This window comes from Hakea prostrata, chromosome 4 (assembly GCF_041222555.1).
Source record: "Hakea prostrata isolate BN-2017 chromosome 4, UWA_Hpros_2, whole genome shotgun sequence".
NCBI lineage: Eukaryota > Viridiplantae > Streptophyta > Magnoliopsida > Proteales > Proteaceae > Hakea > Hakea prostrata.
In genome coordinates this window covers 42,182,655-42,204,792 of record NC_142603.1, presented here as the reverse complement: position 1 = coordinate 42,204,792, position 22,138 = coordinate 42,182,655, and the positions used below count along the sequence as shown (strand labels likewise).

General features: G+C 36.0%; 2 protein-coding genes across 2 annotated transcripts; one reads left to right on the top strand and one right to left on the bottom strand.

The window, feature by feature from the left end:
- The first annotated feature begins 13,471 nt into the window (after nucleotides 1–13,471).
- Nucleotides 13,472–15,872, top strand: LOC149018944 (monooxygenase 1-like). Its single transcript, XM_089154453.1, has 5 exons — nucleotides 13,472–13,545; nucleotides 13,667–13,813; nucleotides 14,426–14,476; nucleotides 14,776–14,947; nucleotides 15,057–15,872. Exons 1-5 carry the CDS (start codon nucleotides 13,472–13,474, stop codon nucleotides 15,870–15,872), a joined length of 1,260 nt encoding a protein of 419 aa, XP_089010579.1.
- A 2,240-nt stretch (nucleotides 15,873–18,112) lies between these two features.
- On the bottom strand, nucleotides 18,113–18,943 carry LOC149018943 (uncharacterized). Its single transcript, XM_089154021.1, has one exon. It carries the CDS (start codon nucleotides 18,941–18,943, stop codon nucleotides 18,113–18,115), a length of 831 nt encoding a protein of 276 aa, XP_089010147.1.
- Between the last annotated feature and the right edge of the window lie 3,195 nt (nucleotides 18,944–22,138).

Here is a 22,138-nt window from a genome sequence, read left to right as displayed (position 1 = left end):
TCTTACCCTTAGAATGGATTGCAATTGAAAACGACACAACAGATTATTGCCAGACACTGAGAAGGGACGAAGAAGACAGAGAACAGGGGAGGTTGAAGGAGGGAGGATGCTAACAGGGTTCCAATTTTGAAATCTAGAAATTAATGTTATCAAATGATTTATGTCGGATTATTGGAAACTTTGAGTCAGAATGACTCTGTAGGTGGCAGTGGTGGTGGAACGAGACCAAGTGGAGCGGAGAACATAGAGGGTTTGGGAATTGGGTCCGGTAGAGTAGGTACTTGATTTTGTAAATTCCAAAACTTTTAAATCTTTAGATTAAAAAAAAAAATTATTATATTTATACATATACCCCCTTTCTTTATTTTACAACTGCTTGATTTAATTTTGCTACCATCAAAGGATGGTCCTTGCATCAATTGGATGCCAACAATGCCTTTCTCCATGGCGATTTTGATGAAGAGGTATATATGACACTTCCACCTAATTATCATCGAAAAAGGGAGAAATTGGTTTGTCGTTTGGACAAATCATTATATGGGCTTAAGCAGACATCTTGTAATTGATTTTCCAAGCTTTCTGGTGCCTTTATTGATTTTGGATATACACAATCTAAGGCAGATTACTCTCTATTTTCTTTACTTACAGAGTCTTCATCTACCTTTGTACTTGTTTATGTTGATGACCTTTTAATTCCTGGGTCTGACACAATTGTGATTTCCAACTTAAAATCACTTCTTCAGCAACGTTTTCGGATTAAAGATCTTGATTTGCTTAAATATTTCATTGGTCTTGAGGTGGTATGTTCCAAGAAAGGTATTTTCATCAACCAACGAAAATACACATTGGACATCTTAACTGATGTTGGTTTCATAGGTGCTAATCCGACTCAATTTCCAATGGAACAACACCTCAAGTTAAATACTTTTGATGGTGAGTCCTTACCTGATCTAACACCATACCGTTGGTTAGTGGGCCGACTTATTTATCTCACAATTACTCGTTCAAAAATTGTTGACACTGTGAATGTTCTTAGTCTGTTCATGCATGAGCCTCGTAAACCTCATATGGATGCTGCTAATTGTTTACTATGTTACCTCCATGGCACTCCAAGACAAGGGATTCTTTTATCTGCTGATAATGAGTCATCTCTTCGTGCTTATTGTGACTTAGATTGGGCAAGTTGTCCTATGACTTGGAGATCTACCACTGGATATTGTGTATTCCTTGGTTCTAGCCCTTTATCTTGAAAATCTAAAAAACAAGCTACTATGTTCCGCTCATCTGCTGAGGCTGAGTATCATGCTATGGTTGTCACTACTTGTGAACTCATGTGGTTAGTTACATTGCTCAAAGATCTTGGTGTCATTGTCCCTCGACCAATACCTTTATTTTGTGACAATCAAGCTGCTTTACATATTGCTGCAAACCCAGTCTTTCACTAGCACACCAATCACATCAAGATTTATTGTCATGTGGTTCGTGATCAAGTTCGACATGGTCTTATTCAACCCACCTCCATCACTAGTGCTGCTCAAGTTGCTGACATTTTCACCAAGGCCCTTGGAAAAGATTTATTTCTCAGTCATAGAGGCAAGTTGGGAGTTCTTTACGTTCACTCTCCAACTTGAGGGGAAGTATTAGGCTTAATAAGGAAAATTTTTCATCCTTTCCCTAATTGTCTCTAATTTGAATTCTTTCCATATTATTTCATCATCTCATTTGAATTATTTTCATATCATTTCCTCCTCTCATTTGAATTCTTTTCATTCATCATTCCTCTCATTTGAATTATTTCCATCATCATTCTTTCCATACCATCTCATCCTTCCATTTCATCAGTATCCTAATTTGGCTTGATTGGTTTCTCTATTAAATCACTTCCATGTATTGTATTTTCAAACAAACATTTCCAAGTATTATATTTCCATGTTTTATATATTTCTTTTATTGTTCATAGTTATGTAACAGCATGGGATGTATGCTGCCTATATATTTGAAGTTCTCTCATATGAAATCATTCAACTATTTTTCCCATTGAGGCTGTTTCTTAATACCAAATGCCAAAACGATCGAAAATTTGGCGAATTTCGATAAAATTTTGGTGATTTGTTTTTCTATAGTGGGTGGTCATTAGTTTACACCAATAATAGTCGGTGCTGTTTAAAAAAAACTCAAAAATAAATGATTTCTTATGTTGGAGATGGATAAATTAACATGGGCATGTTAACATCAATTATTCAAGAACAATTTAAGAAAGCTATAAAAGAAAGATCAACAATTGCTTCACTATCCTTTCCTTTCCTTTCCTTTTTTCCCACCATACCAACATGTAGGACCCAAAGATACAACTTTCCTAGCCCTTTTTGTATATTGCAAATAAACAAACTCAAATAAACAATGGCTTGAGCCTAACATATTGTACTAAGAAGATCATATATCAATAGATTCACACTAATAGTTTTTTTTTTTTTTTGGTAAGATAAAAAGGGGATGGAAAAAATAACTAGCTGAAACCTATTGATAGTGGGGGTGGGGGAATAGGAAAGAAAAAGAAAAGATTTTGTGTAAAAATTGAAAATCTTGCTCTCGTGATAAACACAATACTAGTTCTTTTTCATTTTGCTCCATTTCCCACAAAGTTGTATCTAAAAATGTAAGACTTAAAAGAAATGGGCTAATGTTAGGTGCCAAACCAATAGACAAGCTTCCATAACAATATTTTAAGATTACATTGAAAATAATGTACCTTTTCCACCTTTTTTTCCCACCCCATTTTATTTCTCAGGCATTATTTGTTTGCTGGAATAAAGGTGAGGTGGGAAAAAAGGGGTGGAATTTTTTTTTGAAAAAACAAACTTTTCTATGAAATACTAAAGTGTGGTCTGTTTGGTTCATTGGGTTGAGAAAGTTGGTAGACAAGCTTCTTTAATTTTAAGGAAGCTTGTTTGATGAGGTGGCATCTTAACTCTTTTACCCCATGTCTTTTCAAAATTCCACAAAGTAAGTGAAATTTTGTGAAAAAGTGTGGAAAACAACAAAGTGAGATCTACATTTAACACTTTTCCATAAAAGTAGGGGTGGAAAAATGTTTTAAAAAGTAAACTTTTCCATGAGACCCACATTTAAGAAAGCTTGTCTGGTGAAATGGCATGCTAACTTTCCCACCCCATGTCTTTTCAAAACCCCATAAAATAGGTGGAATTTTGTGAAAAAGTGTGAAAAATAACAAAGTAAGACCCAAATTTAATACTTTTTTCACAAAATTAATTCATTTCATTTGCTTCTCCCTCACTTCATTACATATGGAACCCACAAGTTTTTTTTTTTCACCCCTATCTTCCCACCTCACATTTATTCCAGCAAACAAATGGTGTCTAAAGGTGAGGTGAGAAAAAAAATTTAAATAAGCAAACTTTATCTATGAAATCTCAACATGTGGCTTGTTGATTCACTATGGTGGGAAAGTTGGCAGACAAGTTTCTTTAATTAAATAAGTTTGTCTACTGAGGTGGCATGTTAACTTTTCCATCTATGCCTTTTCAAAATCCCACAAAATAGGTGAGATTTTGTAGAAAAGTGTGAAAAACAAAAAAGTAAGACCACATTTAACACTTTTCCATAAAGGTGTGGTGGAAAAAAGTTTGAAAAAACAAAATTTTCTATAAAATCCCAAAGTGTGGCTTGTTTGGTTCACTAAGGTGGGAAAGTTGGCAGACAAGTTTTTTAAATTCAGGAAGTTTGTCTGTTGATGTAGCATGTTAACTTTTCCACCCAATGCCTTTTCAAAATCCCACAAAATAAGTGAAATTTTATGCAAAACTGTGAAAAATAATAAAGTGGAACCCACATTTAACACTTTTTTACAAAACCCTTCATTTCCTTTCCTTTTCCCCCACCCCATTACATTTGAGGCCCACATGTCTATTTTTCTACCCCTTTTTTTCCACCCCACGTACCTTTGCAAACAAACGGTACGTGCCTTAGCCAAACACATCATTAGGGTTGCATTCAAAACTTCTATCCACAACTTTTCTCCACCAACATCAACATAAGAACCAAATCTACAAAGATTAATTCTTCCACTGAATCCAAGTCCGTGTTGTTTTTCTTTCTCATCATTCAAAATATTCAAAGCTCTCATATCCACAACAACTCCATCTTGAGCCATGGTTTGTCCTTAAGTTGGATGACCCTTGCCCCGTTACTACAATAATAATATGAGGAGAAGAAACATATGAGGATCTTATGAGAGTCACGATGTCAACCTCAAAAAATGGATAGAGAACCGTGGCAGGGTTCACCTTAACAAGTTTGCTTTATTTAGTAGAGGCCATATTAAGGGATATGAATCCCTTGGGATATTTAGAGATTTAAATTTCTTTAGAAAAGGATGAGAACTCGTTCACTCTTTCTTGATCATCAACATTGGATATATTAAAAAGAGTATTCAATCTCATATAAGTTATGATCATATCTCCCCTCAATAATTTGCATATCTTTCGGCCAATGAAGACCATAAGGAGCCCGCCAATTTTATTAAAGCTAAGAAATCACCAAAATGGGTGAAGGCTATGAATGAGGAACTAGAAGTTCTTTATAAAAATAAAACATGGGATATAGTACAACTCCCAAGTGGCAAACATCCAGTTGGATGTTGTTGGGTCTAAAAGACCAAATTCAAGAGTGATGGATTCAAGAGTTATGGGACTCTAGAGAGGTATAAGGTAAGGCTTTTCTTTTTTTTTTTTTGCTAAAAGGGTCATTTTATAAAGTGAAGAAGAAAAAGAAAACAAAAATACAACAATTAGAACCTTAAGAGGAACCAACCTCGCTCACCCACAACAATAGTTGCCCCCAATACACCCTACCTCACTGGTTCCTACTCACATTGATAACAATTAACCCATCAGAATTGGGCACTTATTGACATCCATTTTTGGTTCAGTGACACAAAAAATATCTGGTTGACGAGTCATTAACAAAAGTTTAAGAGCCCTCCTCCCAAACGTATTACCAATGCCGCAAAAATTTCAAAAGAAAAACTTCATAGTATCAGTTATATAGCAACACTGTCCTCTCCCAATGAGAGGCTATTATTTACTGTAGATACTTTTTCTAAAGCTGCATCTACCTTCTTGAATTCCTCTGCCATAGAAACCTTTTTACTTGTTAACACTTTCCTCACTGTGTAAGCCTTCTTAGGACGACTAGGCTTTCGACGAGGAAGAACCACTTCCAATTGCAGCGTTCCATCACTTTTTAGCCTGGCCAAACTCTGAGGGGGCCCACTAGATTCCAAATCATCCTCCCTAGTTGGCACATCAGCCCCCATTGAGCTCCCTCTTAAACACTTTCCTTCATTGGCTAAATTTCTAATTACCTTCTTAGCTTCGGGTCCCACCAATGAACACCCCAAAGAAAGGTTTCCAATTTGATAAGAACTCTTATCCGCAGCAAGGACTTTTTGAAATTCAAATGGAATGGCCGAACCACAAACTTCTTTCTTATTTGCGGGTCCCACTAGTGAATTAACCAAAGGAAATTCACCAACTGATTTAGAACTCTTAGCCGCATCTAAGGATTTTTGAAATTCAAAAATGTTGGCCGAACCACTAACCTCAAATTCATCTTCGAGGCCCACATGAGAACTCCCCAAATGAAGGTTATCAATGTGAGTAGAACTCTTACCCGCATCAAGGACTTTTTGAAATTCACATGGATTTGCTGAACCACAAACTTCATTCATTATCTGCAAGTCCCACTAGTGAACTCCCCAGAGGAAAGTTACCAATTGATTTAGAACTCTTATTAGCATCTAAGAATTTTTAAATTCAAAATTGTTGGCCGAACCACTAACCCCCAATTCAACTTCGGAGCTCACTTGATAACTCCTTAAATTAGGGTTTCCACGTGATTTAGAACTCTTTCCCGCATCTAGGATTTTTTGAATTTCAAAAGGGTCGTTGTCCTGGGTAGGAGACGAAGAAGACTGATTTGGAGAAGAATCCTTACCCAAAACCAACACCTCATTAGCAAATAACTCTGGATTTAAAGAGGAATTATCTAAATTCCCATTAGCCGACGGAGAATCCACCAAAACCTGCCTCCACTAAAGCCGCATGAACCACTAAAGAGGATAAATTTCTTTCACCCTCAATCTCCAGCGACTTTGCAGTCCTAATAGAAGTAGGGCTTTCATTCTGAATATCATCTTCATGCGCCAGTTGTTGAAGAACATGCTTCTCTTTTGCAGAAGGAACATTAATAGTGCAATTTTGGCCCAAATGGCCTTCCCGATTACATCGAAAGCATCTCTGAATAGTATCCTCATAAATCTCCTTTTGAATAAAGCTAAAAACACGTGTAGAACCAGGTTCAAGGCATTCTATTTGAACTTCAGGCACTCTTTTTGCTTTCAATTCTAATTCCACCAGAATTCTAGCGTAATGTCCCACAGAACCTAGATGAGTACGACGATATAAGGAAATCGGACGACCTACCGTCTTGGCAATAGAGAGTAATACCTTGACATGCCAGTATTCAAGAGGAAGATCAGGGAAGAGAATCCAAACCAGTTTGGCAGAAGGTTGGGGAGCATGAATGTTAAAATCCGGGCGCCAACGTTGGAAATGAATCAGTTGAGTGCCAATATTCTAGACACCTCGTCTCCAAACTTCCGTCAAATCCTCCTCACATCTAAATTGAAAAATCATGAAACTCTTCCCCAAAGAATTTAAAAAAACTTCTTCTTTCAATTTCCAAGATTTTGATGCTAGATCATGTAGAGCATCCATTGTCGTTTGATGAAAGTTTACCCTTCCAATCAAGGAGAAACGAAATCGAGTACGCTGCAGCTCATACTCAATTTAAGGAATAACAATACGCCGATAAGATCCTGCTTGCATAGGAGATGGGAGGGAATCAATCTCAGGCATTATCGAAGTCCCTACCACCCCTGCAAAAGATCTCCCACCGTCCACCATCTAAGTGAAGCCATACTAGCCTTTTCCGAAGGTTGCAAAGCAGAAACACTGATGCCTTAGGCACGCCATCTTTCTCTAGAGCTTCTCTCTCCTCCATCTCCTCTTATTCAGATAAGGTATAAGGTAAGGCTTGTTGCAAAAGGATATACTCAAATATATGGAGTTGATTATAGAGAAACATTTGCTCTGATAATTAAAATAAATACTGTAAGAGTGTTAATGTCAATTGCCATTAATTGTGGATGGCCACTTTTACAAATAGATGTAAAAAAAAAAGCCTTTTACAAGGAGACTAACAAAGAATTATATATGGAAATTCCTCCAAGCCACCCATTAAAAAAACAAGATGGACTTGCTTGTAAATTGAAGAAAACAATGTACGGCTTAAAACAATCACCATGAACATGGTATGAAAAGTTAAGTACAAATCTTATTAGATTTGGATTCACTAGAAGTGGATCAAATTTTTCCATGTTTATGAAGAAAGCCTCTACTGGCACAACAATAATTTTGGTACACATGGATGACATTGAAATTACTGGAGATGATCATCAAGGAATCAATACTCTCAAAGACTATTTGAAGAAGACTTTTGACATCAAGGACTTAGGACAACTTCGATATTTCCTTGGAATTGAAGTTGCAAGGTCTAGTAAAGGATTATTCATCTCTCAAAGGAAATATGTTCTTGATTTGTTGAAGGAAACTGGCAAATTGTGTGTGAAACCATCTAACACACCTATGGATTACACTTGTAAGGTTACTAATAATGATTCTCCATTGCAAGATAATAATTGTTTTCAAAGGTTGGTTGGGAAATTGATTTATTTGACCATTACCAGACCTAATATTGCATATGTAGTGAGCTATGTTAGTTAGTTTATGCATAATCCTAATATTGCATATGTAGTGAGCTATGTCAATCAGTTTATGCATAATCCTACCAAAGGGCACATGGAATTGGTTAATCACATACTACGTTATCTAAAGTCTTCTCCAGGAAGGGGCATTTGCATGAAGAAGAATGGACATACAAACATTGAAGGATATGCAAGATGTAGATTGGGTGGCAATCCTATTGATCGAAGATCAACTATTGGATTTTGCATATTCGTAGAAGAAAATTTAGTCTCTTGGAGAAGTAAAAAACAAAATATTGTCGCTCGTTCTAGTGCAGAAGCAGAGTACAGAGCAATGGTGTCTGCAACTAGTGAATTAATCTAGATTGGTGCCCTACTTCAAGAATTGGGGTGAGAAGTTCTACAAAATCCATGAAGTTGTTCTACGACAATCAAGCAGCTACACACATTGCCTCTAATCCGGTGTTTCATGAAAGAACTAAACACATTGAAGTTGATTGGCATTTTGTTCATGAGAAGGTTCAAGATGGAACTATAGAAACCCCTTGTGTAAGAAGTGAAAATCAATTTGTAGATGTCTTCACCAAAGCCTTGTCAAAGGGATTATTTCAAATTGCATTGAGCAAATTGACTTTAGATGATGTCTTTGATCCAACTTGATGGGGAGTGTTTTGAATGTAACTTGCTAGTCTCCCAACTCTATAAGGAGACTAGCAGAGAGGGGGAGTTATATTAGAATTTCACTTCTTGAAGAAATCTTACTCTTTCTGTTTAAAGATAATGAAACATCACCTCAGAAATAAGTTGATTGAAGTTTTCTTGTTGTGGATGTAGGCTTCACAATGAATGTCGAACCACGTTAATTCTTTGGTTCTTGTGTGTGAATGTTTATTATAAATTTAACAATGATAGTGAATTAGGAACAGATTCAGAAAGTAAATGGTAATGTAAAAATTGACTGAATTTGACTATAATAAGAAACCATAATCTATTTAGAAGTTTAGGGTTTGAAAGAGAAATTGAATTCAAGAGCAAATAGAGATGGCATTTCATTGCATTTGACATTGTGAGAGATTGTTAAAGTAAAAGGTAGCATGTTCAAGTAAGAAATAAACTTCCTGGATTTCCTTGTGTGACATCTGCCTTTGGTCTTCTTCTTCCCCTCTCTTCCCTTTGCTGAAGTTTTTTTTTTTAACCAAAATAATAGCATTATTTTTTTTTCCTAAGAAAAGATAAAGAAAGGGTAATATGGTAATTTCTGCAAATACAACTAATGCTTATTCATCATTGATGTTTTACTTACCAACCCTAAGGGCAATAGGAGTTTAAGGGTTGATAAGCATAAAGAGTCCTCCCTGTATAAATAAAAAAAAGGGTTGGAGGCTAATTGATAAGGATCAAGAGTCCTTCTCTTATAAATAAATAAAGAAAAAGTGGTTAATAGATATATACAGAAATAAAAGTGACATATGGAATAAACAAACTGAGGAAACCTATACAAGTACATACCGATGATTTTGGTTAAATTAGGAAGCTTCTAAAATATACACGTATATTGACCCGATATAGTCATTAAGTAAACAAATCTTGTCCCAACTAAATGGGGTCGGCTACATGGATTCTTTCCTTCCAATCTATTATGTTTGAGGTCATGCTAGATACAAGGCCTAAGCTATGTATATCCTTTCTCACCACTTCCCTTAAGGTTATCTTAGGTCTACCCCTAACTCTTCTAGTTCCTTCAATCTATATTATGTTACTTTTCCGTACAGGGGCATTTATAGGTCTTTGTTGAGCATGGTCGTGCCACCTCAAATGACTTTACCAAAGCTCATCACTTATGGAAGCAACTCCCATACCAATTCCAATATGATCATTCATTATCTTATCATTCCTAATTTTGCCACTCATCCATCTTAGCATCCTCATTTCTGCTACACTAAATTTATCTATATGGTTCTTTTTTAACAGCCCAACACTTTGTACCGTACAAGAGTTAGTCAAACAACAATCCTATAGAATTTTCCTTTAAGCTTTAATAGAATGCATTGATCACACAAGACCCCGGATGCATCTCTCCATTTCATCCACCCTATTTTAATTCTTTGGAAAACATCATTCTTTATATCACCTCTTTTATTTATGATTGAACCTAGGTACCTAAAAGAATCACTTTGAGGAGTCTCTTTATCGTCAAGTTTAACCACCTCATCATCTGCCCGATTATGACTAAAGTTACAAACTAGATATTTTGTCTTTGTTCTACTTAATTTAAAGCCTCATGATTCCAAAGCTGCTCTCTATGATTCTAACTTGGTATTAATCTCCACTTGAGTCTCATCTATCAACACAATATCATCAGCAAAAAACATATACCAAGGGACTTTGTTTTGAATGTCTTTGGTTAATTCATCCATTACAAGTGCCAAAAAATATGGGCTTAAAGTTGATCATTGACGTAGCCCAATTGTAATTGAGAATTCATTACTTTGTCCTCCCACTGTTCTTACACTTGTCACTGAACCATCATACATATCCTTAACTATGTCTATATATTTACTTGTAACACTTCTTTCCTCTAATACTTGCCAAAATAATGCTCTAGAAACTCTATCATAAGCTTTTTCTAGGTCTATAAATACTATATAAAGGTCTTTCTTACACTCTTCTATACATTTCCAGAAGTTTTATATTTAAGTAAATAGCCTCCATTGTTGATCTTCCTGGTATAAACCCAAACCGGTTCCATGTAATTGTAGCTAAGTGTCTCAAACAGATTTCAATTACTCTCTCCATAATTTTGTAGTATTCATCAATTTAATGTCCTTATAGTTATTACAGCTTTAAATATCTCCTTTATTTTTAAAAATTGGAACTACAATGCTTTTCCTGTATTCATTTGGCTTTTTCTCTGTGCTCATAATCTTATTGAACAATTTAGTCAACCAAACTAGCCCGTGAGTTCCTAAGTTCTTCCATACTTCTATTGGGATTTCAGCAAGACCTTGTGTCTTGTCTAGTTTCATTCTCCTTAGTGTTTCTTTTACTTATGATATCAAAATTCTCCACATATATGTTTGAAAATTAGTGCCTTGGTGAAAGGTGTAATCGTCCGAATCAAATGTGCTTGAAGCATGCTCATTTAATAGACTAGATAAATATATTTCTTATATTTTATTAATGTCCTCATCACATACTAGTACTTTACCATATCCATTTTTAATACATCTAACATGGTCAAGATCTCTACTCTTCCTATCCCTTATTTAGCTATCTTATAAATAGATTTTTCCCTTTCTTTCATGCCCAACTTACATAACTCTTCATACTTATTCTCTCTTGCTTTTTTCACAATTTTCTTAGCCTCATTTCTAACCAACCTATACCTTTGAAGATCATCAACATCCTTAATTCTTTGCTATGTCTTAAAACTAGCTTTCTTATTCCTTATGATAATTTGAACCTCACTATCCCACCACCAAGTCTCTCTATAAGATGGAGTTTTCCTTTTGATTCACCTAGGACATCTTTAGCCACCTTATTGATATACATAGTCATCTCATTCCATGTCGCATTAATGTCCCTCTCAAAATCCCACTTTGCTTGTTTGACTACTTCATTAGCAAAGGATGTCAAGCACTTTCTTTTCAAGTTCCACCATCGTATATTGGATAGTAACCTTGCACCTTTTATGAGTTTTTTTTGGGTTAGGCACATATCCAAGACCACAAGTCTATGTTGTGCAGTTAAGCTTTCCCATGGTCTCACCTTGCAATCTTTGCACAACGATCTATCAGTCCTTCTAATTATGGAGAAATCTATTTGGCTTCTTTGATGTCCACTTTTAAAGATAATTAAATGTTCATCTCTTTTTTTGAAGTAAGTATTTATAATAGATAGATCAAAAGCAACATAAAATTGAAGTAAGTATTTATAATAGATAGATCAAAAGCAACATCAACATCTAAAATTGAAATCATTTCCTCATTCCTCTTTCCAAAACCTTGTCCTCCATGTATACTCTCATAGCCTCTTCAATCTTTTCCATGATGTCCATTTAGATCACCTCCCCTATGATAATCTTCTTGACGAATTCCTTGCATTAATCCATCCATATATTCCCAAAATTCTAACTTTAGACTTTCATCAATCCTACTTGAGATGCATATGCACAAATTATATTTACAATCTCCTTCTCCATTACAAGCTTGATAGCAATAATCCTATCACCCACTCTTTTAACATCCATCACATCATTCTTAAAATATTTATCTACTATTATGCCTTCCCCATTTTTATTAGTTTTATCCCCAGGTATATCGAGTTTAAAGTCATCCAATTCTTTAGCATTTTTGCCCTTCCATCTAATCTCTTGAATGCAAGCTATATTAATCTCTCTTTGCCTTATAACATCTATCAATTCTAAGCTCTTACCTGTTAAAGATCCTGTGTTATAAGATGCTAATCTAATCCTATGTTTTTTGACTAACTTCTTTTCCTGCACTTGTTTACAGCATGGGAACCCTTGCCTACTTATGACCGCATCCAAGCGCCGAAGCAACCCGTCACTTACAGCTAGGAACGCCCTAGCTAACCCTTGCCCACTTATCACTACACCAGGATATAGTGCAGTGTGGCGTCTTTTTTGTCGAGAAATACCCTAGCATAGCATTTATCATATAAAGTTAAATCCATGAAAATGGCTTAGCTAGATTTTTTTTTTTATTTTTTTATTCAATGCCATCTGCTGACCTAACGCACCAACCCTCTTCTTTTACCCGGGCTTGGGACCAACAACAAAACATTGGTAGAGTTCACTAAGTAAACAAATCAAACCTTCTAAACAAATGATAAACTATAAAAAATCCGAAGATTGACTTCAAAAGGCATATGAAAAGACATGAAACCGATGAAATAGTTCTAAGCTCCTTCACGGGTATTATTTTGTTTTTCTTAAGGTAACAAACACTTTTTATATAAGGGGCTAACTATTTGTATATACCTCAAAGAGAGTTGAACTCTTCACCTCTTATTAAGAGGCATTGGTCTATGCCAACTAAACTAGTCTCTTTATTTATTTGTTTATTTTAATTTAAAATTGGGGGCTTATGAGAGCAATGACGCAGGTAGTGATGTGTCTACCTATCAACTTAGATAAAGTATATAAGTGATATATATAGTAGGAAAAGATAAGCTTATGGGTCCATGTTTGTGAGAGATAGGAAATCAATTTGTTTTTAGTTTTTTTTTGGATGAATTGATTTTTTTTCTTCTGGATGAGTGAAAATAATCTTGATAATAAAATTTGATTTTTGTATTTACTTATCAATCGTTATTGTTTTGCTTGGTTTTCAAGGAATGATCTTCTAATTAAAAAATTGACCGTCACTGTCAAGAAGAAAGAATAAGGTGGATGAACGTGCAATCCTGTTACGTTTTACAAATCCAACTTTGACCTCCTACAGCTCTACTGGTTTGCCATGATCGAACGTTCAAGGACATGAGTAGTTAGCTCACTGTAGTCATTCTACTGTGTATAAATAAGAACACTGCAACCTCATACGCATGTGAGAACTTGGTGAACCCTTACGCTCAAGAAAAGAGAGTATCAAAGAGGAATCATCCATGGAGGAGGAGAAGGCAATCGTAATCATCGGTGGAGGAATCTGCGGCCTCGCTACTGCACTAGCTCTTCATAGGTAATAATTTTGGTCTGTTTAGTGTTGATTAGACTGGATTTAACTTAATTTTGTTTGAGTGAAAGAATAAACACATGAAGTAGGGGACATTAACTAGTGACTGCTAACGATGTATGATTAGAAAGGGGATTAGGAGCACAGTGATAGAGAAGGCGAAGTCACTGAGGACAGAAGGATTAGGAATTGGTGTCCAGCCAAATGCATGGCGTGCACTGGATCAGCTTGGAGTTGGCCATCACCTCAGGCTCAAAGCCATTCCCATGTCTTTGTGAGTTTCTTAAGCATCTCTTCTTGATAGTCCATTTATGCTTCAATTAGTTGACTAACTTGTGAAAGGGAGAAAATTTTGATTCAGGCAAATAATACCTCTTTGTGAGTTTTTATTTGTTCTTGTTGGCGAACCCTATCTTGTATTTAAAATTATATGCAACATCTATTCCCTAAGAATGTAGATAAAGTGCACAAAAACTGGTCTGGACTACTTCAGTTCCAAAACTCTTCATATAACAAATTTAACCTCCAACTTTTTTCTTTTTACACAAAATTCACTAAAATATTGACAACGATATTCTTATGTTCATTCTTGAGGGCCAATGATAGCACATACAAAACCCCTAATAGTAGTTGAATTTTTCATTCCAAAGAGAGTAAGAAGATCATTTTTCTTTTCTTGCATTTATAGGCATAGAGGCCATGCAGTGGCAGCCTTTTTTTTTTTCTCCATAATTTAATTATAGAAATGGAACAATACACTTTCTCATATCATAATAAATAGGAGTCACTTATATTTTGATGATATTATTCTCTACACCTCATTGATGTAGTGGGTAGATTCCTTTTAACATTGACAGTGTGGATGATTATATGCATATGCTTGTAGGATTCGAGATATTAATCTTTCCAGCGGTAAACAACAAGAAGAATCATTTGCGTAAGTTACTAGTAGATATAATTTTAAAATTCTCTTTTTCTTCATGTTTATAATGGAAGATGGGGTACTTTACTCCAGGGATAGAGGATTATGCTTCTCTTACATACATCCATTATATGTTTAAGAAGAAAGTTTACCTCTGAACACTGACAAGGTAGACCCAAAATAAATCCCCTCCTAAGTATGTGAGGGAAAGATGTGAGTAGAGCAAAGTACAAGAATAGAAGATTCCACTGACTTCAGTCTTCCTATCTATCTGACAATTAAATACTATCTATATTTTTCCCCCTCTTTTGAAGGAATAAGGAGGCTCGATGCCTCAGAAGGAGTGACCTTGTTGAAATCATGGCTGAAAATTTGCCTTCTGGAACCATACGTTTTGGAATCCAAGTAGTTAAGCTAGAATCTGATCCAATTAATTCTTCCCTTACCATCCTTCATCTACATGATGGAACTATAATAAAGGCCAAGGTAAATTTCCTTATTTCCATCTTGTTTCTCAACTCTTAAGCTGCTTTCTTAAATGTATATACGCATGTATGAGCACGGAGGATAATGGTTTACATTATTACTTACATAGGTCGTAATAGGGTGTGATGGCGTGAATTCTGTGGTGGGAGGATGGTTAGAGTTGAAACCTGCAAGCCGTTTCAATCTGTGTGCAGTGGTGGGTTTCACAAAATACCCAGATGGGCATGGCTTTGGTGGTGAGTTCGTTCGAATAAGAGGAGATCATACAATGGTGGGAAGACTACCAATCGATGACAAACTGATTTATTGGTTTGTGGCTCGACAAAGAACTCCTCAAGATGCAATGCTTTCAGAAGAACCAAAGTTCCTTAGAGATTCAACTATGGAATTAGTCAAGGATTATCCAGCAAAATTCCCAGAAGTAGTGAAGAACTGTGACCTTGAATTGATATCAATTTTCAGTTTGAGGCGTCGTGCACCATGGGACTTACTATTGGAGAACTTCAGGAAAGGAACTGTCACAGTAGCTGGAGATGCTATGCATGTCATGGGGCCATTCGTTGGACAAGGTGGTGCTGCAGCACTGGAAGATGCAGTTGTGCTTGGAAGATGTTTTGCACAAGAGATTAACAAAAACCCAGCAGCAGCAGCTTGCTTGGATTCAGATAGAAGTAGCAAGGATAAGTTGAAATCAAAGAAACAAGCAGAAGAAGAGAAGGCAATGTCAAAGAGGATTGAGAAAGCAATTGATCGATACGTTAAAGAGCGGAAGATGAGAATTTTGAAGTTGTCTACACAGGCATACCTCATGGGTACACTGCTGCAAACCACATCACCAGTGATCAAGTTCCTCACCTCTATCCTTCTTTTCATCATCTTTGTCACTGTTGCAGATCACACACTTTACGATTGTGGTCGGCTTTAAGACCATCAGCAACATCTAGAAGCTACTTAGAATTTCTGCCTGGTATGTACTAGCTAGGAATTTCTGCCTGTCAGTTAATATGGAAATTTCTTACTCTGTTTCTTCATTTATTTATTTTTAACTCGGGCATTACAAATCTCTTGCACTTGCCTTAGAAATTAAAATGGATAGAAATCATACATGTTAACAAGTGAAGAACTCTTTCGAGAAGGCAAGACACTGGATAATTGGTTGCTTCCACGAAACCTGCTCATGGACACAATAATGTTGCATTGTCAAAACATGGAGCCACATCACAAGACACAAAGTAAAAAATATGGGTGAATACTCTATTTTCCTCTTACAAATAAGTAGGCTACTCAAATTTAAAAAGTGAGATTGGAATTTACATCAGTGGAGTGAAAAAACTCAGAGATCAGTCATGGAGGCCAGGTTAGAAAAACTTGGAAGGTATCGGTCCTTAAAATGACTTCCCTTGAAACCTCCTACAGAACATTGATGATAAGATTTGTACAAGCAATAATTTAGCTGATATCCTCACAATAAGAAAGAAAATATATTACAACTTAACAAAAGGTTCAGTCTAGGTTTTAAATTATAAGATGATAAATTTTATGAATTTATATCTTGGTTTTGCTTAATGTACATTTCATCTGGAGTTTCTAAACTTAGAATTGTCAGATGATATAAAATGTGAAAGCAAAATAGTCTTACCAGGAAGTAAGCTTAGTCCAATTCATGCCAATGAAGTTTGGAATTTTGCCAGTAAGCGCATTGTCAGATGCCCATCTATGATTCTAGGAAGTTGCTTATTTGTAAGTTAAATGAGAAGAATATATTTATCTATTTAAAGTAGGCAATCATTTCTATAATCAAGTTCAGAATAAGATCAGCTAAGCAAGCTTAACAAACAATGGTCTACTGATAATCTAAAAAACCTTAACAGTCTGTAAATTTTCATCAGTTTTGTAGTTTGATGAATGCTGATGGGATTTCGTCACTCAATACTGCAATATCAAGGTAACTTCAAGATGAACTATACATTTATCATTAGTGGTGACAATAAAGAACAATAGCATAATCCAAAAGCCATGAAAGAGAGGAAATTAGAATCAAAAGCAACATAAGAGAGAAAAGAGCTTTAGCTGTGCAACAAAACCAATCAAAGTTACAGACAAACTAATGAAATTACAATTCCAGTGCTTTGCAGACATCCAAGACTACGAAAAATTAAGCCAACCATTACCCTTTTGTGGCCATGGCTATACACCCGAAATAGGAGGCTTCTTGAAATAGGATTGAATGGCTTATCCATTCCCAATCAAAAACTAAATGGCTGCATACTATTGTGACACATTTGCAATTCCATTGCATCATTATATGCTTCCATCATTTCTGCCCCATTCGACAACTTCAAATACAGTTTGATGTCCATCATGCTAATGGCATATGTAATATTTGGTTTTGAAATTAATTTAAATGTCCCTATATAGAGAAGTGATATAATCCAAATTAAAGGAACTAGAAGAGCTAGATGTAGGCCTAAGATAACCTTAAAAGAAGTGGTGAGAAAGGATATGCACAGCTTAGACCTTGTATTTAACATGACATCAAATAGAACTGATTGAAAAACAAGTTTTTCTTAGAGATCTATGCTTGTCATTGTGATGTTATTGTGTTGCATTGGTGCATTACATTTGTCCAACAGGCTAGGAAACTAAACAAGTTCTAGAACTCTTGCTCGGATCTATGCTTGTCATGTGATGCATTGGGGTTATTGTCCAACATTAGAGATACTCTATTGCTGGTTAATTGATGGTATACATTAGCACAGAAAATTATTATGTATAGGAGCAAGGATTTCTAAATCATTTGACATTTATTGTGTTTTTTTAGCATATGCATCGGTGCTTTTAGTAATACTGTCTTAATTTTATGTTGTTTGCGTATACATCTATTTTTCATTTTGCTGAGCGTCATGTCATTAAGAATGGTGGAGAAGCGTCTAATGACACTCCCCCTGGCCAGCGACATGGTAATTTCATGGAGAAATTATATTTTTTCTGTATACCAGTTGTTAAGCACCTAAACAGAATGTACAAATTTTAAGGTCCAAGACGATAGGAGCTAATTGCTTCCTATTTGTCTTTTTGCTATATAATCCATTAAGTATTTTTTTTTGGGAGAAAAGGAGACTTTATAATACTAGAAATAAATAGAATACATACAATAATGCAGGATTAGGTTCTAAAGAACCTACGACCCTGCCGCTCTTCTACAACATATTGAGAGAGCTGAGCAGGCAAAGAGAGAGGATCCAACAGAATTTCTTGATTTGCCGTTGCCAATTCAGCTAAATAATCCGCGCATCTATTAGTCTCCCTAACTCCATGCACCAAAATACACTCCTGAAACAAAGATCTCAAGTGAAGAATATCCTCAAGAATGTGTAATATCCCCCAATGTGGGCGATAAGTACCCAATAAAGTCCTAATTGCCATTTGGGAGTCTGAATGCACCAAAACCTTATTACAGCAGTATTGCCGTGCAAATTGCAAGCCACACCGAATTGCAAGCATCTCAGCATGAAAAACACCCACATTAGCACAGCCACCAGAACAAGCAGAAATAACATCTCCTTTGCAATTCCGAGCCATAGCACCATACCCTCCAATATGTTCCCGGTGAGAACCGTCACAGTTGATCAGGATCCAACCCCATGGCGGTGGTAACAAATAATGAATAGAACTCTTGACCTGGGCAAAAGAAACCGAAATACCCCAACTAGCGAAGAATTGTCTCTGTCTTGGGCAATCCTCCACCACTAGCTTTGCAAATTGAAACCGTAATCGGGTCATCTTAGCCACTAAGCAAAAGATGTCGAGGTCACTCCGAGAACCCTTCTGAAAGGTACGATTATTCTTTTCCTGCCACAGAAAGTAAATCATGGTAACAAAGCTGAATCGTCTCACATCATTCAAGTTATCAGATCCCTTGAAATGCTCAATGCACCATTGCAAGGCGTCGGCCCACGAGAGAGGACCAGGATCCCTGAGTCCATGAAGGATCATGAGACGGCTCCAGACGCTAAAAGAGAAAGGACAGGAGAAGAAGATATGAGCATGCGACTCTCCTACCGACTGGCATAATGAGCAAGTTGCGTCAATATTCCTACCCCATGAGATTAATTTGCTTTCAAACAAATTGTTGGTCTTATGTTTGAATAGTCCATTATTCACTCAAATAACTTGTGCTATTATCTAAACTTCCAAAGGAATGAAACAAGAGCCTTCATCGTGCAGCTATGGGCAAAGACAATGATGCTGGCTTTAAACACCAAAAGAAATCCACATCGATGATTATATAGTTGCCCAATTTGTGGAAATCATCCACAATCTTTTATTTGGTTAGATGAAATATGTTGGAATCAATCAAGGGACATAGGTTCTAGAGACTGTGCATTGTATGAAAGTTTTAGTAGCCATAACAAGCTAGATTTGGGTGTTGCATGGCAAGCCCCTGGTCTGCAAGTCCAAAATAAAGTACAATTGGACCAAGTGACATTTTTGAATCACTACTATTGAATAACTATATTCTTATGTGTCTAGGTTTTATTGCTTTCTTGTTATATATTTTATGCAACAAGGATCTTGTTCTTTCTGGATTAATTGTTATTAAGAAGTTCAAGAGGCTTCCACAATGGTTTCGAATACTCAAAGCCCTTCAAAGTTGTTAGTAAACATGCGAAGAATTTGTTAGCAGGCTCAACTTTGGAGGGGAGGACCATTTGATGGCTCAACATGTTCCAAGAATACTTGTCTCACACAAGTATGATGAGAAAATGAGACTATTCTCTTCATGATTAAGTACATTTTTTTTACCACGTTTCTTGATTGTTGTAACCAAGGAAAGAAATATCGCCCGGTTCACCAGGTTTGTAGCGAACCGGGCGATATGGCAAAATCTCGACGATATTTCGGCGAGATTTTGCTGCCTATAATAACAATTTCTAATAGAAATATTTGAAAAGACATTTATTAATGGCAATTCCACTTCCACCGTTCCATGTAAAGCAAAGCTGCAAAACATCTGGTGCGAGTATCTATGTACCATAATGTAAAGCTTAAAAAGTTAATAAAAAAAAAAATATAAATATTCATACAAAACATCAATCAGTCATTTGAAAACAATAATAAAATAATATTCAAACAAAAACTATCATTGTAACTCTCTCTCTCCCACTCTTCGTCCCTCCTCTCTTTGCAACTATTTCTTCTCAAGAACAAGAAAAATCTCAACCCCAAGCTTTCTCTCTTTCCTTTTCTCTTTCTCTCTCTAAGAACATGCACAGATCACTTACTGCAAGCATGGTGATGCATGCTGGAGACCGCCGCTGACCCTAGCAGCAGCGAAATGTAGTGTTTATCGTCGAAAAATAAACAGCGAAAAATTGCAAAAAAAGGTGAGATATTGCCGAGAAATCGGCGATAACCCGCCAATCTCGTTTTGCCCCCGGGTTTTGGTTCGCTAGGGGGCGATATCACCGAATTTCGGCGAAATTTCACCAAAATTCAGCGATATAATGTTCCGTGGTTGTAACTACCTGCAACAATTTATGTCAACCCTCTCTATTCGTATTAAAATTTTTCCATTCAAATGAAAATTTTCATCTCTGAAAAAGATTGTTACATGTCCATTAATAAGAATATATTACTTTATCTATATAAGTATAACGATTTTCTATTTTTTTTTGCATTTGTAGACAAATTCCATAGCGAAAGGTAGTCCCATGGGACCCACTTAGCACGACTAATTCTATGAAAGTGGATGCCCATATTATCAAACTAATTATTGTGGGTAAAGAAAATAGAACCCACAGTCACCATTCTCCGTGGCAAAACTTTACGATGGCTTTCTAACCCACAAAATTTTACCGTCGCGTCAAAGTATTTGCTACAATTTTAGGGCTTTTTCAAGGATAATTTCCTGTGGCAAAAGTCCCTACTTGTCATAGTGATGTAGATATTATTCAAGTGAGTAAATCTAACAATCTACATTTTTATTTGGTTTTCCTTTGGTAGTTGAGACATCCTACTTCCTTGGCTAGTATAAATTGCTGATTTTAGCATAATGGAACAGTAACTTTAGGTTGATGGTTGTTTCAAATTTGGGGAGTGGAAAAACTTGTACAATGCAACCTCTGCCAATTAAAGCATTGCAGGATATTTTGAGATCAATGCACAGTGCTTTCCACAATCAAGGTTTCCAGTTGTTTGTGAGTTTCTTTGAGATATATGGTGGGAAGCTTTTTGGTCTTCTCAATGATCGAGGATTAGCTTACATTGGTTTATTTAGGTAGGCATCTCTTGCAAGATTCCAAATTGTAGCTCCTTGGACTTAAAACTCTAATTCTGCAACCTAGTGAGGTCTTAAATTGGAGTTGATGTTTTTTATGAGTTAGAAACAATTAAACTGCGACACAATTTCCCATCTGTGGACGTGAATCATTTAACGCTTCAGTCCATCTAACAATAATCAACTCAAAGATTCCTAGCTAGGTGTGTGAAGTCTTTATTAGTTGCAAAAGTCTGTTGGTTAATTCCACCCTCGTTTCTTGTTAACCGTCCGTTATTTGCTTTTATGAGAATTTATCTAGTATGCTTAAGAAAAATGATAAATTAAATATAGACTCTTTATATTTACAATCAATTACATCTAATATCTCTAAAAAAAACAATTACAATTACTCCCTTACTGTTATTATCATCATTCCACTTAATTAATTAAGTAGATATTTATACTTAATTTCTTTTTAGATATAGTAGATATAACATATTATAAATCTGGGAAATCTAGTGTAATTTGCCTTAATAAAAAACATCTCTAAAACCAACAGGGTTGGTCCAAGTGGTAAGCAGCTTGGTCCGCTAAAGCAAGGTTCCGGTATTGAAACCTTGTTGATGCAAAAAATCCCCGCTGGAAGACTCACCCACCACACCAGGTGTGCAACCCGGGTCGAACACCGGATTTGTCAGGGCAAAGCCTTGAAAACCAGGGTTGGCAAAAGAAAAAAAAAAACATCTCTAAAAATTACCCAACTTATGCCATTGTCAATAGTCGATGTAGATACTTAAAAGCTTGACATGAATGATTAGAATATTTATAGTTATGATGCAAGGAATAACGTATAGTTTTTACCTCCACTTGCTAACTTAGATTTACCTCAGCAGACATGGGAGACTAAGTCAATCGGTCCACGTTGACAG